Source organism: Solea senegalensis, linkage group LG1, assembly GCF_019176455.1.
Source record: "Solea senegalensis isolate Sse05_10M linkage group LG1, IFAPA_SoseM_1, whole genome shotgun sequence".
NCBI classification, from domain to species: Eukaryota; Metazoa; Chordata; class Actinopteri; order Pleuronectiformes; family Soleidae; genus Solea; species Solea senegalensis.
Window position 1 is genome coordinate 6510016 of NC_058021.1, and position 18288 is coordinate 6528303.

General features: G+C 39.4%; 1 protein-coding gene and 1 long non-coding RNA gene across 2 annotated transcripts; both read left to right on the forward strand.

Moving 5' to 3' along the window:
* The first annotated feature begins 1496 nt into the window (after positions 1-1496).
* LOC122783814 lies at positions 1497-5439 on the forward strand. The gene is made up of 2 exons (XR_006362095.1): positions 1497-2281; positions 3741-5439. It is a non-coding gene; the product is annotated as an uncharacterized LOC122783814 (long non-coding RNA).
* Positions 5440-10645: 5206 nt separating this feature from the next.
* tmem267 (transmembrane protein 267) lies at positions 10646-15823 on the forward strand. Its single transcript, XM_044036234.1, has 3 exons — positions 10646-10695; positions 11909-12373; positions 13338-15823. Exons 2-3 carry the CDS (start codon positions 11966-11968, stop codon positions 13671-13673), a joined length of 744 nt encoding a protein of 247 aa, XP_043892169.1. The 5' UTR covers positions 10646-10695; positions 11909-11965; the 3' UTR covers positions 13674-15823.
* Positions 15824-18288: the final 2465 nt, after the last annotated feature.

An 18288-nucleotide genomic window follows, 5' to 3' on the forward strand; every position in this document is an offset into this window, starting at 1 on the left:
TTTTACCCGGTTCATGGAGTGACTCGTCGTCACACTTCAGCGTAACTGCTCACACGCTGGACTGTCAGACAAAAAAAAAAAACAAGACAGAAATCCCATCGTCGGTCGTTGCCTAGCAACCACATTCCAGGAAGTAAAGAGCAGCTCATCCAGAGCTTTAAAAAGTTGTGCGCAGCCGTTCCTGCTTCAGCCGCTCTGGACTGTGTCCATCCCCGAACCTCTTATGTCCTTCATCAGGTGGAGAGAAACTTATTATTTATAAATGGGAGTGTGTCACAGAGCAATACAGATACACTGCCCTCCTGTAGGTATTTACATCTGGATCTGATACACAACATAGAAGACAGCACCTTTAGTTTGAACCCACCAACATGTGACTCATGTTCAATAAAGGAATTGTCCTCACTGTTCCAATACTATAGGAGGACACTTACATACTGAAGTAGGCGTGTATGAAGTAGAGATAGTGATCAGTGTGTCTTCCTGTTTAGAGTTTAGAGTGGCAGATTAGTGAACAGGGACGGTAAGAAAATGTTCCAGAATGGAGATTTGGGCGACACCAACCGGACGTCACCTGTAACCACGATCCTTTTGGACAATATGTGCCATAATATATAACCTTCATTTTTCAAATTTTCCCCATAGACATTTTAATTCCAACCTGCAGAGTCGCCCCCTGGTGGCTGTTTTATTATATCTTTACTTTTACATTAGCATCCCCGGGAGAAGTGGAAGATGATGTCCATTCTTTATATATGCTCCATGGTCACAACACGTTTGAATCACGTAGAAACAATGCATCAATCCTGTTTCTCATTCACTCATCACACAGTCACTGTCTACTGTATTTGCACTTTATTCACTGCCAAAAAACTCTTTACTGTCCCTTTAAAGCTCTAGTTTTCTGGATGTAGTCTCCATAAAATGTCATAAATTCAACATACCAAGACAAAGACAGTCAGATAATCTACTGATACTTTGTTTCCAAGAATGTGCCGATGCGATCACATCTCAATCTTTTTCTCTTCAAGGAAAAAAAATGATTAATATGTGTGAATCATGTACAACTTTCTTTGTCCAGTTTCAGAGGAACTGATGGAGAGTTAAATGCCCGAAAGCCTGCTGCCAACTAGTGGTGGGAGGATGTTTCCATATAGCGCTTCCAAGAATCAATACAGCGTCACACGATATTTTACTGTATCCATATTTTCTGAATAAAAGATGAGGCACATGTTGAACGGATCAATAACAAAAAATAAATAAATAACATTATAATCTAGTCACTGGGTGAAAAATCTGTGCACATTAATCACAAAAAAACATTCATCCTTAAAAAAATGTACATGCAGCTGTTTATCCACGCCCCCATCCCACACCCGCGCAACAAGCTTGTTACATCAACGTACATCCCATAACTGCCATCACATCATTTCTGCATCATTTTTATTTTCCATAATGTTTTTCTTGCAGGCAGTAACACACACACACACACACACACACACACGGCCACTTCCTTCTACATTCATTGGAAAAGAGAGAAAGGAGTGAGTTAATATTGGTTGTGTTGCCTGCAGCTGCAGCAAAAGCCCTTTTATTATAAAAGTGTTTAACTGTGATGTTTTTGTTTGTAATGCAACACAAAACCAAACTCAAGCATTGACATAAAAATAGCCTATTTCTGTGTGTGTGTGTGTGTGGATTATTGTACTGACTCAAAGTCTCTTTTCATTTATTCGTGTCCTTGGATTTTTTATAATGATTTAAAACCTTTACGTGCTATAAAATGTAAATGATGGGTGTGTAAATGCATCTATTCCTGTAATGTAGGTATTAGAATGTCTCCGATGTGGAATTTATGAACTTCCACTCTGCATGTGCCCCCATTCTCCTCTACCTCAGGCTTTGTCTTTTTTTAACTTCCTTCTCATTTCAGTATCTCCCTGCAGCTTCAGCATCAGTGAGATTTATATATTTTATTTTTTGTGTCCAGCTTCACAAGTCCCACATTGATTGCGCTTGCAGATTAGAATTGATTCTGTTCCCAGGAAGTTGAGCACGTTTTCAGTGTCCGTTCTTCAAATGATGGCCGTTGAGCACCAGGATATTAGAAGAGTTATAAGAGCTAATTTATGTTTATTTATTGTGTTTTCCCAGAGACTAAGACGTCTCCCATACCATCGTCCAACGCACCACAGAAGGCTGGACCTCCAGTGGGCAGAGCTGCCAGGCTCCTCACCTTCTTCTACCCTTTGCTGTTAGGAATGCTGCTGCTGGTCATGTGGTGAGAGACACACACAAACACACACACACATTCTTGTGCAGCTTTCTCAGTGATAAATAGATTTCCTGATGACGTACGAGGGAGTGTGTCACATGTTCAGTTCTGCTTTTCAGATATACTCTCTGTGCTTTTTATGTCTTATGACTCAAAGACCCGCTGAACGCGGCCTGTGCAATTCATCGAAACTTATGTTTCAGTTACGATTATGGCCCCAAACAATTACAGAAACAAAGCTAAATCGATTATTACAAAACGGGGGCTTTTATTCTGAAAATAACGCTTTTAATGTTGTGATATTGTCTCACATTCTGTCCAGCTTGTCATTTGGCAAACACTGTTGCCAACTTAACGACTTCTGCCACTATATTTAGCGAGTATTCAGACCCCTCTAGCGACTCTTTGTCAAGGAAGTGACTAGCGTCAAATCTATGGCCAATTCTGATGCAGGGCCGTTTGAAGGAATTTGGGGGCCCCAAGCAAAATGGATATGGAGGTTGAGTGAAAGTTTTTTTTCCCTGGGTAATTTCAGTGGAAACACGACGGGTAAATGAGAAAAGTTCCTGTTCTCTTACTCTAACCTTAACCACCACAAATAAAAGCCAAACCCTCACACCTGAACTAACCCGCACCAAAACCCAATTCTAACCCTAAAAACAAGTCTTAAAAGCCCTTTAAAGATGTGAGAACCAGGTCACACAAGGTCAGAATGAGCTCACAAAGATAAGTTTAAATCTAAATGTTCTCCTTACTCCCTAACATGTACACACACACACACACACACACACACCTTGTGATGAGCCGACACCTCCTCATCTTTGAAGTGATCCTGAACCTCACTCGTAAACTGCATCTGCAAGTCGATGCACGACTGTGGATGTCGAGGTGGAGCCGGCGTCCCATTGCATTAACTTTAAAGGGTTTTTTTTACGTCGTAAATCACGCTAACGTTATAGCATGTGCTCTGTCAGAGATGAAGATGCTGAACCACAAAACACGGAAGTGTTAAATGTCACAGACGGCTGCTCTGCCAACAGTGAAGGTGCACAAACAGGGAAGGACATTCAGTCCAAGACCATTAACTAGCGTTCACTTACTGTCTTCAAAGGCTGCATTCATGTCTTTATTTAAAGTTGTAGCTCAGCTACACCTTTCAATTCAACTACTGCCCTTTTCCCCACTGTACAAACACTCATTTTTCACGAATTTCTTGAAAAAACTGTGTGTCACTGCTCCTGTAGGTGGCGATATGCTCCTTTTCAGCTTGTTTTAATAGCTGCGGCTAGTTGTTAGCATGTCGGCGGCCATTTTGTGGTTTTCCATCATCCATGCACTTGTCCCCCTTCAAATTCCTCACTTAAGTATCAAATTGGAGGTTTGACATGAAAACATTGGCCAGAAATCTGTAAAACAAGCATGACCTAAACAGCTTCTTCTTCTTCTTCTCTCTCTTATTCCGCAGATTTAAACATCTTTAAAGGTCCTGGAAGAAGAATGAGAAGTAGGAAAAAGGAGGAAGAGGAGGCGACGGCTGGTCTTTTTTCTATTTTGCACATGTTTCGAGGATACAGTGCACCAATCATATCTGTCCATCACACAGTTACTCACCGAGATTACTTAGACACACACACACACACACACACACAAACACACAAAAACCCAGACAATTATAAAGTGACTCAGCATTTTTTATTTTTTTTTTTGGATTAAATGGTGACAAAGAAGATCTTCAGAGGAACTTCTGACCGCGGCATCATCCTCATCAACGACAACAGCAGCAGGAGCAGCAGCAACAACAATACCAATAGTCTTATATCACCCCCTGGTGGCTGTGACGAGTCACAGCAGACTGGAAGACAGTGGTTTGGGAATCTTTTAACATCAGAGCAAGAAAATCAACTCCTGAGACGAGGGAAAAACTTTTTTTTATTGCTCAATTGATGCGTCTTAATTCAAAGTGTCCTCTTACATGTAACCACACACACACACACTCACGTAAAGTGTGTGTGTGTGTGTGTGTGTGTCGCTACAATAGCAGCCCCCCCCCATACAGCTAAATCACCATGCCAAAGACTCAACTTCAGACAAAATGGTTCCCAAACGATTCATTGAGCTTCCTGAAGCCTGTGCCTGCCTTTCGTTATGGGTCGGAAAATTGTGTGTATGTGTGCGTGCGTGCGTGCGTGCGCGCGTGCGTGTGTGTGTGTGTGCATGCACAACACCATTATTGGTACTGGAATCAAACCCGGGACGGAACGTGAGGAAAACCCCGTGCAGCTCCTGTTTGACCATTCACACGAACACAAAAACGCCCTCTCAATCAGACTCTGAATCTGTTTCGCCTCCAGTGACTGAGCGGGAAAAAAACCACGCAGCGAGTCGCTTTTTCTCCCGACACAAGGACTAACACTTTTGAAAGTTTTGGTAACAGTATAGTCTTATGGCTTATGTAGACGGTTAGCTTTACATTGTGCTTTCAGCGACTGGACGACAAGGACCTGGATTGTAAAAAAAGAAAGAAAGAGAATAGAATTAAGTGGATTTTGAGACTGAATAATTCTTTCGGCCACTTTGTATTTTATTTTTTCTTTGACTCTGTAACGGCAAAGTTGCTATTTGAAAACATCGATATGAGCTTTGTTGGTTTTTTCCATTCTGCTCTGTGCTGTAAAATACAATAACACACTCACACACACACACACACACACACTGTTTGCTTTCCCCAAAATTCTGACGCCTTTACAAAAATAAAATAATCTCTTTTGCAGTTTACATTTCAGTAGCCAATATCACCAGTTAATATTATGTTATTCAAAAGGAATATTGATGTGTTTAATTGTATTTTTTATTTTTATGGACAAATAATAAATACACATATAGGACTTTAGTTTTTTTTTTTCCTTTTCTTTTTTCCAGACATTCATAACGGCTTAATTCTCCTTGATCCTATTTTGTAAACTATGATATGTAACTTTAACATTGAACAAAAAAGTTTATTATTTAATAATAATAATGATAATATTAATGATGATGATAATAATAATAATAATAATAATGTATGTATTAGCGGTAGAATGTCGTAACCTGTACCTGGGGTCTTTTTTATAGATGTATATACAATGACAGGTTTCAACCATTAAATGTGACCATTTCACAATGAATGACGACACACTGGCCTCGTGCTCATTTCGCTCTGTCGCCGCCGCCGCCGACGCCCGGGATTTCAACGGCACAGCTGCGAGTAACGATTTCACTGTTAAAAAAAAAACAACAACAACAAGCGGCGTGTTTCTCATCTCCCACGTTCTGACGTAAACAAACACCGCTTCATTTCAAGTTTCCCTCTCTCGTAATCTGGCTCGGGCAAGGAAAAGGACATTTGCAGCTGGGGTTGTTGATATTACATGGGTGATCACGAATAATGATCATTTTTCTTTATTTTCTTGACACTTTAAATGTATCCACAGCTTGTTCGTCAATGCAGAGACTCTGTGTCCACTCGTGTTGTCCCATCACACCTTCACTGTGTGACAAGTATTTTTTATGATGTAATAACTGCTGCATTTGTTAAAGGTAGAGAGATACAGTCTTTATCCACCTCGTCATAAGTGAGTCCATCATCCATCAGCATCAGCATATATAGCGCTGGTTCACAGGCCTCTATGGAGCGAGCTACGTCAAATTTTGTTCCAAAATGTGCTGCTAATGTTTACTTTAAGAAAGGTCAAGTCAATTTACTTTATCTAGCCCAACATCACAAAGAAAAAAGAAGACCCTTAGACCCTCACATCAAGTGAGGAAAAATGGGAGAAACCTCAGGAAGAGCCCACAGAGGACTTAGCTCTTGTGCTGTCACAGTGAGTCACCAGATACAGAGATTGTTGTGGCAACAGGTTTACAATCATAGACTGTATATAGAAGGGGGATGTGGTCTCCTGGTCCTCCTAAGGACACCACCAGGGGGCAACACCGCTGGTTCCAAGAAGAAATCAGTTTGAGTGGAAGTCTATGGGAAATTAACCTAATACTTACTTGATTTATATATTTGGTTTTCTCCAGTAGAAGCTGATGTCAGTTCTGTAAATGATCTTTTAATTCAGAGGAAAGTCGACGTGGCTGATTGGCTGTTATTATGGTATTTCATGGTGTGGTACATTATTAGCCGCTACAGCCCTTGTTACCAGGAGAGAGAACTTTTAAGAAGTGTATGTGTACAGTGTCGTCGCTGCCAAAACAACAATGGGATTGTTAGCGAAAAACACACACAAACAGCAAAACAACGTGTGTTTAGTTGCGACTACAAACACAGTTCATCGTTATCCACATTAACCAACATGGAAACATTTCAAAGTCACAATAAAAACACTGAGACTGTAGGAGGAGAATAAAATAGATTAAAATGTAAGGTTCTCCCCTCTCTCTCTCTCTCTCTCTCTCTCTCTCTCTCTCTCTCTCTCTCCTTCCAGCTCTTTCTTTCATTATTCTGACGAGTTGTGGCAGGCCGTTAGGAGACCGAGGATAAGTCAATACACTATCTAACAGCTGTCAGCTGGATCCCGTGTGTGTGTGTGTGTGTGTGTGTGTGTGTGTGTGTGTGTGTGTTTCATTCATTACTTTCCCTCTTCCCGTGCTTTCTTTTCTTTTTTTTATGAGGACCCAATTAATATTTACAATGACAGGACATGATGTGACCAATGAGGTCAAAGAGACGACAACATTTGTCCTGCTCTTTTGTCTCATAAAACAAAAGTCAGAGAAAATCACATTTCTGTTTGTTTTTGTTTAGTAATGAAGGAGAAGTTAGTAAGATGTTTACACCTCCACCAAGCTTTAATTAAAATGTTCCGCCGCGCTCCTTTTGTCTGTAACCACGATGTGATTCACATTAACCTCCTGTGTGTGTGTGTGCGTGTGTGCGTGCATGAGTGTGTGTGTGTGTTCCAGATCTTACTCATGCTGTGGGGACTTAAATCACTTCACTTTATGAGGACTTGTCTTCCTTATGAGGACAAAAACCAAGTCACCATAATGTCAATTATTCTATTTTCCAGTGAAGAAACCAGACTCTCTCTCTCTCTCTCTCTCTCTCTCTCTCTCTCTCTCTCTCTCTCTCTCTCTCTCTCTGTGTGTGTGTGTGTGTGTGTGTTTGCGGTGCAGCCCCTGTCAGTTCCAACATACCCTTTTCGGCTCTAATGACTCGTTTGACCTTTCACTGATAACTGGATGAATGACACCATCTCTCTTTCCCTCTCACTTTCATCACAGTGTTTGGCTCTCGCCTCTCGACACTCAAGACACACTGTCTCCACCCCCCATGTGTCTCCCTCCCGGCTTTGTCCATTTGTGTCTGTCTCACTATTTCTCTTTTTTTTTGTCTCTTATCTACTCTTCACCAGCGTCTCCACTCAAACATTCTTATTCCTTCCTGTTTTGGCTGTTATTTCACATCAGTCTGAATCGGAATGCTCACCTGTCTTTGTTGTTGTTGTCATGGTTTAAAGGTGCAGTGCGTACTTCTGAGTGTGTTTTTGACTCTATGTCGCCTTCAGTTAACATCAAACCTTTAAAAGCGGTTTAGTTTGTCCACTGTAAAAACATGGTGGTCCAAAATGTCTGTATAATTTCAAAGGCTCATTCTGGGTTAATAATAATAAAAAAATCATGCAATCAGGTAATTGTATACTTGTAAAAAAAAAAAAATACATATATATAAATATAAAGTGAAATTATTTTATTTTCAATTTCTGCTAAGTCAAATTATTATTTTAAACAAAAAATATACATACTACTCCTTTAAATATCTCTCTAATAATAATAAAAAAAAGAATAATGAAGGTTCTGCCTTTGGCCACTAGAGGGCAGCATAGAGATAACCTCCCTCACTGTGCACTGTCTGTGGTGCTGAAACATTCTCATGCAGTCATTGTCACGGCGTCTCTCTCCGTGGTGCTGAATATTTCACACTCGTACCATAAAAATATTGAGCTTTTCTAATTTTATATTCCTCTCTGACCTCGTGTGACACCAAAAAAAAAAAAAAAATCAATCCAGGCCACCTTCATGAGGACAGTCCATTACTGCTGTTCTTATTCTGCCTGTTGCTTTATGAGTGTATATATAATAATCATCTCCTTGGCTAAGCACTCCAGTGTTTAAGTATACTCTTGCTGGCCACTTTATTAGGTACACATGATTCTTCACTGTTTGGTAGAAGTGTGGTCTTCTGCTGTTGTTCTTCATGTTCTTCATGGTTTGACAGGTTTTGTTCAGTGATGATTTTGTGTTGAGATCCTGTTCCTCAGGACATTAGTAAAAATAATTTACTTTCCCCGGATATTTTCTCTTTTTTTATTCCCTGTAAACTTAAGAGATGGTTTTGCGTAAAAATCTCAGCAGATCAACAAATAATCCGACCATTAAGCATGCCACGTCCACTGTCACCACATTTCCTCATCATTCTGATGCTTTATTATTGAACTTGATTTGCTACAATGTGATTGGCTGATTAGATATGAGTGATAAGAAGTAGTGGAGCAGTATATACGGCACATGCATATACTCAGAAAAGTTGCTGTCGTCTTTAGTTCTGCACAGATATTTACTTCCTATCACACACACTCAGTGGCACAAGTTGAGTGACCCTCAACTTGTTTCGTGTCATAGAAATGTGACTTGAGTAAACAGGAAATAGTGAAAATATGCGGCTATATTATGGACTCAGCACAATATAAAAGAAAACCATCCTAATCCAGCAGTTGCCCGTACTGTCACACCATTTCTGTCCTTCAATTTCTGCGAAACCTTTGTGTCCACACTGAAAATTTACACACTCTGAAGGACACTTGTCTTTCAAACCACCACACAGCAACTGTGGATCGTGCAGCTCCATAATAAATAAGTAAGCAATCATGAAGCACCATGGGAAAATGAGCACACCAGCGAGCAAACACACGATGTTTATATAACAACTTTCACACAGGCACGAGACACAAGGTGGAATCAAAGCAGTAAAAACAAAACTAGCACCAGATGCAATGTTAAATGGATGGCTATTAATTCCTGATTTTATTTTATTTTACATTTTCCTCTGTTTTAGTGTCAATTTATTGCTTTTCAACTCGTATACGTGGCGACTATAGGTTAAACTACATAAAAAATGAAATGGAAAACATAACCTACATCATAAATAAGCACAAAAACTTGTAAAACATAAAATAAAAAATACATTACCATGAAAATAACTTATTATGGTATGTAACCATTTGGAATGGAATGTGGATTTTAGGAGAATCTAGTAAAAACTAGAGGAAGCACTCAGAGAGTGTAAACCTCCACCAGGACTGCCCAGAAAATTCCATTCACATCCATCCTTTACTTTTTGATATAAGCTGCTCAGAAACACAGTGGAGGGGGGTAAAAAGAGAGATTTTACAGCAGTTTAATCATAATAAGATAAACACACACATCTCTATTTTATTCATTGTTAGAAATCGTCCCCTAAGTTATTATTATACTGCAGATTGAACTCCAACAAGGTCACTGAACAGACACCGGTGGAGAACAGATGGCGTGTAAATGGAGAAAAATCAGATAGAATAAACCGGCTAGGATTTAATAAAGAGAGCCAGGTGCGTTAATGACATCCCATAAAAGAGGATTACACTGACTGAATATTGCATGATTTTATCGAGATATTATTTAAATTGGATTCTGGACCAGAAGTGTCTTAAGTTGAATTTATTTTGAGGTGATAAGTGGAAGCTTTTGAAGTGACACAGTGACACAGTCTGTTCTGAAAAATGCTTCACTCAGCTTATCTGCCTGTGAAATGCCTTGAATGTTAAATCTGCAAATTTTCACAAAACATGTGTAATGATTGGAGTATTTGTTTGAAATAAAACTGTGAAACTGATAAAAACTGATAAAAGAAACAACATTATTTTTTATATTTTTTTTTCAATAATTAAAACAAGCTTTCTGATTTTTCCAGCTTCTCATATGTGAATATTTTCTAATTTCTTTGCTTCATATAATAGAGAAACCATTAAAACTGATTCATTTTCAGTTTGTGGACAAAAAGAGACATTTGAGAACATCATCATTTTCATTTCATTCATTTTCATCAACATTTTTCAACATTTTCTGACATTTTACAGACATAAACAAGTTTATAACTTAACATCTGTATTAACTACATAAACATTACATTTTGGTAAAATAACTTAAACAATCAGCTATATATATATCTTTTAACAAATCTATGCATATTTTGTGGTTATTTCCTTTGACTACACTTTAACGTGGGACCAGTGGGTCCTCCTATGGCCTGTAGGTGGCGGCAAAGCGCCGTCAACCATTACCCCTACAGTAAAACGCAGCAGAGGAAGTGTGTATGCTAATCAACGCAGGGAGATGGGGTGAGTGTGTCCGTCTTTTGACAGCCGGCTGCTTTAAATGTCCTTCAAAAATACTCGAATGAGCCCACAGGCACTGAGAACCCGTATTTTATTTGAAAGCGAAGTGTGTCATGTTGTGGAAATTGAACGCATTTAGCACAGCTAGCCGCGACAGCTGCTGTCCGCCTACACACAAAGCAGCACATCTTTCTCTGTCACTGTTAGCCGTTTAGCTCCTGTAGCTACCTGTCATTGTCAGTGATGATGGTGTAGTTCGGTAATATGAGGTTAATTTAAACGTTCTTGTTTTAAAAACAACAACAACCCCAAAACACTCCAACGCTAGCTTTGTTAATGGAGGGAAACATGTGGAGGTTTCTCCTATTTTTTAGCCTTTAGCTTTAGCTTAACATTGAATCTGTAGCTTGACATGGAGATGCAGCTGCTAAATGTGATAAAAATAAACACTTGATTAATATTTTACACTCAGAGGCAGAGTGACGTTTGCGTCCTCTGTACGTCACGAGATGGAGGCTTTATTGATACAGCAACACCGGGTATTGATGGGATGAATTGGACGAGTCCAGATTGATTTGAGTCTGTGCCACATTTCACTCAGTTGCGTGAGAAACAGACGTATTTTAAATCCCTTCTCGGTTTACGTCGAGAACAATTGTCTCTGTTTCTATAGTTATTGACTTATCAAGAATCTCATGCAGGATGAATGGTTACCCTTCCTTCACCTTGTTGTACCAAGGCAGTTAGTAAAGGTTCATCAGCGTGTATGTATCGCTCTCCTTTGTACAAGATGTCGACTAATTTATTCAGCCGATTAATCGAGCCCATTTTCTCTCTTGGCTGTATATTTTGAATTAAAACAAGGTTTTAAGGGACGGGCCTCAAACTCAAAATGACCAGGGGCCCACTGAACTTCTAGTCTGGTCAGGAGTGGGGGAGGTCAAGTGAGAAAAGTTCCAACAGTTTGGGAAAAATGAACTGTTTAGTAATTAGAAATTAATATATCTTCCATCATGATGTTGCAATAAAAATGTTTTTAGGATGGTATTGCTCACCATTTCAAGTGTTTTGATATATAGTTCACAACATATTTATGATTCAAAATGAATCTGAAAATAAATACAATTTGTTACAGTGCTTCAGTGAATTACAGTATTACACCATTAAATATACACCCTTTCTGATTCCCTCATTCATTCATTTATTTCTTCTCCAGTATATGTGAATCATTTTGACCATCAGTGGCGATTGGCCCTCACCGCCATCTGTCAGCATGCAAGGATTCTACTCAAAGCTGGACTCCTCCCCCTCCTCGTCACCATTATTGGGGGCTGGCCTCGGGGGAGGCGGCGCACCGGTACCGCTCAGCCTCGCCGTGGAGACAGAAAAAGCTCAGGCTCTCCTGCAGACGTTCAGCTCCGCCTCCCTGCTGGCCTCTGCAGGTCTGGGTATGTTCTGTGTGGTGGCCGACCACGTCCTCCAAGCGTCGGTGATTCAGAACCACCTGTGGCTGCGTGCGCTCTTGGACAATGGCACACACGGAGTCGTGGGGCTGTGGTCGTGGGCGGTTGTTATAGGACTGAGGAAAAAGAGTGACGTGTATGAGGTTCTTCTGGCCGGACTGCTGGCCTCAATCATAGACCTTGACCACTTCTATTTGGCTGGATCCATGTCACTCAAGGTAAGACCTGAACGCTTGATAAGGAGGACTCTGGAAACAAATTTAAACCATTTAAACATTTAAAATGGTTTGTCTCGTGAACAAGTGGCTGTACTGTATTAAGAAAACAGGCAGCAATGTTATGATGAGCAAACATGTTAATGTATTTTCTGCTTTGGCTTCGCTGTAAACACAGACCCAGGCAGTGAGTCGCTCATGCATAGACTGGTGGAAAAAAAGCATCATAAATGAATGTCTTAATGCCCCACTTTAAGTATTTTCTGCTACTTTAAACAATAATAACATGTTGAAATGATTAAATAAATATGAAAAAAGTAACGTTTTAATAAATGCCTGCTTATAATAGTTAAAATCCAACTGTAATATCTCTCTTTGGAAATGTGTTACCAATTCTATTTTCATTTGTCTGCTCACATCATTGTTCATTTTTCATCCACTCCATAATTTCCTTAAAAGAAAAACATAAACTTTTAATATTAACAATACAAACTATTCACTAAATATGTTGAATTTGTATTTCCTCAAGGAATTGATTAGTTGTTTGGTAAAAATGTAGGAAATATTGATCAGTGTTTTTCTCAAACCTCAGAATAGAAATGATGAAGTTCTCCAGTGTCTTGTTTTATTCACAGCAGCAGGAGAGCATGGTAACATTTTATGAATTTATTAAACTTGCACAGTCTGTAAAACATAAGCAAATATCTGCCTGTGGAGTTTACACGTCGCCTTCCTTCACTCTCTCAAAATGTTCCCAAACTTTGGACTTCTCATCCGACATACGATTACACTTCCTGTGTCTGGCCTTTCAAATTAAAGCCATACAGGTTTTGATTTATTTTGACAAGGCACAGTTTCAAATAGAGTTTCCAGTTTTTTCCACCAGGTACTAAACAACCAATGAAATCTCGACCATAAGAGGACCAGACCTAATTTTTATTTTTTCTTACTCTCTTCTTCTTCCAAGGCGGCCGTGTCTCTCCCTCATCGCCCTCCTCTCCACTGCTCCTCCCTCATCCCCGTGCTGTGTCTCTCCCTCCGCTTCCTCATGTGGATCGCTCGCCTCAAAGACGCCTGGTGCTCCTTGCCGTGGATGATTTTCATCTCCATGGCGACGCACCACATCCGTGACGCGGTACGCCACGGACTGTGGGTGTGCCCGTTCGGCCAGACAGCGCCGATCCCCTATTGGCTGTACGTGAGCACCACGGCGACACTGCCTCACCTGTGCTCAGTGCTCATGTACCTGACGGGAACCAGGGATGTGATTTCAACCAAACACGGCGTGGCCATCGACGTTTAGACGCCACGGACGGATCTGGTATCAATGAATCTGGATGAAAAAGCTGTGTGAGACCATTTCCAATACTTGAAATTACTGGAGAATATATTTATAAATCAGGAGGTGTTGGTGGAGACGCTGTTTTCAGCTTTGATGAGGAGAGAATTCAAGTCTTTTTCTGGTTTATTTACACTCACCGGGACAAAGAAACTGCCCGTAGGAAACACTGGCATCATAAAAACGCGGGTTTCGTTGCTTGAGAACATCAGTAGAATAACAAATATGAGTGCCAATCAATTTTTTTGTGTAACATTTTTCATTTTCCAGCCGAAAAAAATCTGCATACTGTGCTTTTTACCTGCGTGGCCCTTAAAAGCTGTTTTACCTCCTGTTCATGTACCCAAACACATGTGGGCTTAAAAAAGAAAAAAAATGATTTTCAGATTTCTAATAATCTTTATTAGAAGGATATCAATTTGTAAAATCCTTACATGGACTGTAGAGTTGCACTTAGTGGTCATATGAAGTAAAAAGTGCAATTTTCTTTCAATTTTTAATCCCCATTTTTACAATATTCAGCATTAGTTCTGTAAAAATCGATTTGGAATATTGAAATATCTTCAAATGAATCCACATTGAATCGAATTGGATGTGATTTCGAAGTGAATCAATTGAAGAAATTAGTCCGACGTGTACTCGGCCCTACATGTGAGGCAGTTTTTTTGACCTCCGCTGTCCGTCCTCGTCTCTACTCAAGGAAAAGTCAACCAAAGGTCATCAACCACGGGCTGCGTGACACCGACATGTACAGTAGTTAGTTAGTTCACTGTGTCACTGTGACCCTCAGTGTGTCGTCCTCCATCTGTCTGTGCATTTAAAGTGATGGTAGTGGAAGTCCGTGTGTTGTAGATTCATGTTTAAACATCAGCCACATTCCCGTGACAAAAATGAGTCACTGCGAAACAATAGTCATCGTCTTTGCCCTTCGCTGAGTTAAGTTGAGTCTCCTTTGTCCTTTAGAGGACAGTGTTTGTTCTGCTTCAGTGGTTTTCAGTGCCAAACAGAGAAGGACAGTGCTTTTCAAGTTGCTCTTTTCTTTACTTCTTCATACACACTTCTACACATTTGAAGTCCAAGCTGTTCAGTAAAAAGGCCTTTTGTCTTTAAATAGACAACTGAAATGATTGTGTCGTATAGAATTAAACATTTTGGGCTCAGTTGTTATAGCAAAAGTCTGAACTCTTTAAAAGTGTTGAGGGAATTAAAAGCTGAAACATAGAAAGGCGCTGTATGTTTACTTTTAACTTCCATGGGAGTCATTAGAATAGTATATTATTATTATTATTATTATTACTCCATATTATCTACCTGTATGTATACAATGCTGTTGTACTACAATGAAACGGTTCAGTAGAGTCTTCATGTTAAAATGAATGTGTGTCAAGACTCAGGATTTGTGGCTTCGTTTAAACTATTTATCGCACATAAATATTTAAAAATTCACTACAGTCATTACACTGTTTAGATGTAGACTGACCACACACACACACATTCCTGTTTTAAATACTGCATTAAAATGGTATTTATTCAATGGGTTTGAGAGACTTGTCTGGTTTGAATGTAATTTATAATTTCAGTATGGAAAAAGGAAAGATTTGTTTCATTATTTCTCTTTTGTGTCAATCTGTTGCTTGACGATTTAGGTTTTAGTGACGCTTGTTGTCCACTAGATGGCCACGGTGAGCTGTGATCATTATTTCACCACATGATTATATATATTTTACTCTGTTATGTGAAGAAGTGGAGGAGTGGGAGCTAAATAAAAAGAAAGGGAAAGTAAGTCTGGAAGTCATCAGGTCATGGCCTTTAAGAGTTGTGACATGCATTTTTCGATGTTTTGATATTTTTCTGGTTCTGTGTGGGGTTTTTAGTTCACTTTAAAAGCAACTTTCAGCCTCTTTATTGAGTCAAAGGTTCAAACTAATGTAAGGAACTCTCAGTAAAAACATTATCTCTCTTTCTGCTGCTTTTTGTTTACAATGTGACCTTTTGTTTATGCAATATTATTTCCAATTTTGCACATTAGATTATGCTTTCTGGTTTGTAATTTCGTTGATAGGATTTATTGTAGTGTTATTTTTTATCTGAATAAAAATGTGTCCTGGATATTATTTGGTGTTTTGACGTTTGCTGAACCAAGAAAGTGTTTTTTAAATTTTTTTAATGACGTAACTGTCCGACAGGTTGCTTGACAGGCTTCAAACTTTGGCGGCGTTTGGATAAGAAATGTCGGAGAGATCAGTAGAAATGTAGAATTGAAAGCTCTTACTTACTTCTAGCTCTTATTTGTACCCAAATGTTTAAATGCACTTTTGTAAGTCGCTTTGGATAAAAGCGTCTGCTAAATGACGTAATGTAATGTAACAGAACCTGCACCAGTTCAGTATGAACTTGAACGTGAAACTGCAGCTGCCTCACCTCACCCTTCAGACAAACCTGAGGTGCTGTTATCAGTGTGGAGGCTAACTCAAACTCAGCGAGTACTGATGAACCGTGTGAGTCACGACTAATGGATTTGTAAAAAAGGAAACTTCATTTCCGTTTAAAGCTTTCATTCACTGTGAGTTTACGCGCTCATTTTCAAGTCGTTGGTTCTAATCTTCATGGTTTACGTCATTGTTTGACTACGTTATTGCTAATGTACAAAGCTGCAAGTTGGCGGCCTGTAAGCTTCACTATTTTTGTCCGGCAGATGATTTCAAAAATCAAGTTTCACAAATTCAGAGCACCTTATTCTGAAAAAATATGAAGATTCTGTTGCTAGAATTTATGTTTGGTTTGAAATACATGAAATAACTTTTACCTCGTGTGAGGCTCAAAGAAGACGCAGTAAACTGACTTGTTGTCCCCTGGACTACAGACTGTTTAATTTAACCAATTAGTCATTAAATCATGTAAATAAAATAATGATAAATTATGTCATTCTTATCTATCTATAAATGCAAAAAAATAATCTGTCTGTTAATCACATAACTGTCCAATATACACTTTAAACTAAAACTTTGGTGTCCTACTAAGGGTACTACTGTTCATCTCCAACTTTGACGTTATTTTAAAGAAGGACTGATGGGTGTGAACGAAGCACATCAGCACTCGTCATCTGCTGCGTTTCATCCTCCACCTCTCCTCCCTTGTGTGAGTCAGAGAGGCTTTTTCGTGCCGCAGCTGTTGTTCACATGAGAAGCGAGTTAACGATTTCTCATCTACAAACAAAACGACCACCTGACATCAATGATGGCCAAAGAGGGGGAGAGAACGGTAGAAAACGCGGGCCAGCAAATTTCCAAATTTGGACCCCAAATGCGCAAAAGGCCTTGTATGACAACGTGTTTGCAATAAGGAGAGCGGAGCCAGAGACGCCGAGGCAATTTCCTACCAGATGCACATCTTAAAATCCCCTTTCACAAAGACAACAAAAGGCAGCTTGAGCATTTGGGATTCATCAGACACTGTCACAATCTGATAATGGAGACTCTCGGGGAAGAGACTTCCTACAAGAGGCAACACGCTTTAGGGGGAATATCAGTCACATGATCTGTGACAAAGAGGCAGCCAGTCCACTCCATCAGTGACTCACTTGTTCACAGGGATTGATTTTAGTCTTTTCTCTCTCTCTTTTTTGCGTCATATTCATTTTATTTGCAGCTGATATTAAAACTTTTAAATAGAAACAATCCAAACTTTCGTCAAATTAGTTCACACTATAACAATTTAGCCTTTCAGGTCCACGCGACTCTCTGTGTTTGTCATCATCCATACTGTACATAGCTTCACTAAAACGATGGTGATGCTACAAATACAGCAAACAATAAATAAACCTGCCAGCAGGTGGTACTGTGACACTAAGTTACTTCTACTGTGCTGATGATTCTGTTTCATTGTTGTGAGTTCAGATTTTGTTATGATGATCTCCTTTTTTATGAGTTCAAACAGTCAAGGGTTCTAAGAAAACCTGAAGTACTGTCGGAGCAGGGAGCTCAGTGGATAATTAAGCTGGTGTGACGTTCTGTTGTCATATGTTCAATTCTTATAAAAAACAAGACGTTTTAAAGTTCAACATTCAAAGTGAAGATTGAAAAGAGACAAAAAGTCTTGTGGTGGGCAAGTGAAGCTTTGTGAAGCACTGAGGCTTTCCTCACAATTGTGTCGAAAGAGATTCAAAGCTTCAACGCTTCAGTGACGGTGACATCTGGTGGACAACTGAAGCCATAGCAACCTCTCAAGACCACGACTGAAGCACTGACACTGTTTCTATCCCATGTCAGCAATAAAAGTTGAGAAAAGACTGTGTGGTCGTTCAAGTGTTTTGTTTATTCATACTCGCCCTTACTGTAAAACGTCTCAGATTGAAAAATCTGAATGATATGGATTAAATATTGGTTGAGGGTTTATTTAAAGCTTTAAGTTTTATTTAAAGACTGAACTAAATGTGTTTTACTCAGGTGTCCAGATAATAGTTTGTCATTGGAGGACTTGTATGGTCCACATAGAAACCTATGACATTTTTGTCACATTTTGGACGACATACTATACTATGACATTTTTGTCACATTTTGCACGACATACTATACTATGA

What these genes read in the sequence shown, in the direction of transcription:
- tmem267 (XM_044036234.1), top strand. Translation starts at nt 11,966, where the DNA reads ATGCAAGGATTCTACTCAAAGCTGGACTCCTCCCCCTCCTCGTCACCA. An exon ending in CTGGATCCATGTCACTCAAG is followed by an intron (nt 12,374 to 13,337) that starts GTAAGACCTGAA and finishes TCTTCTTCCAAG; the next exon opens with GCGGCCGTGTCTCTCCCTCA.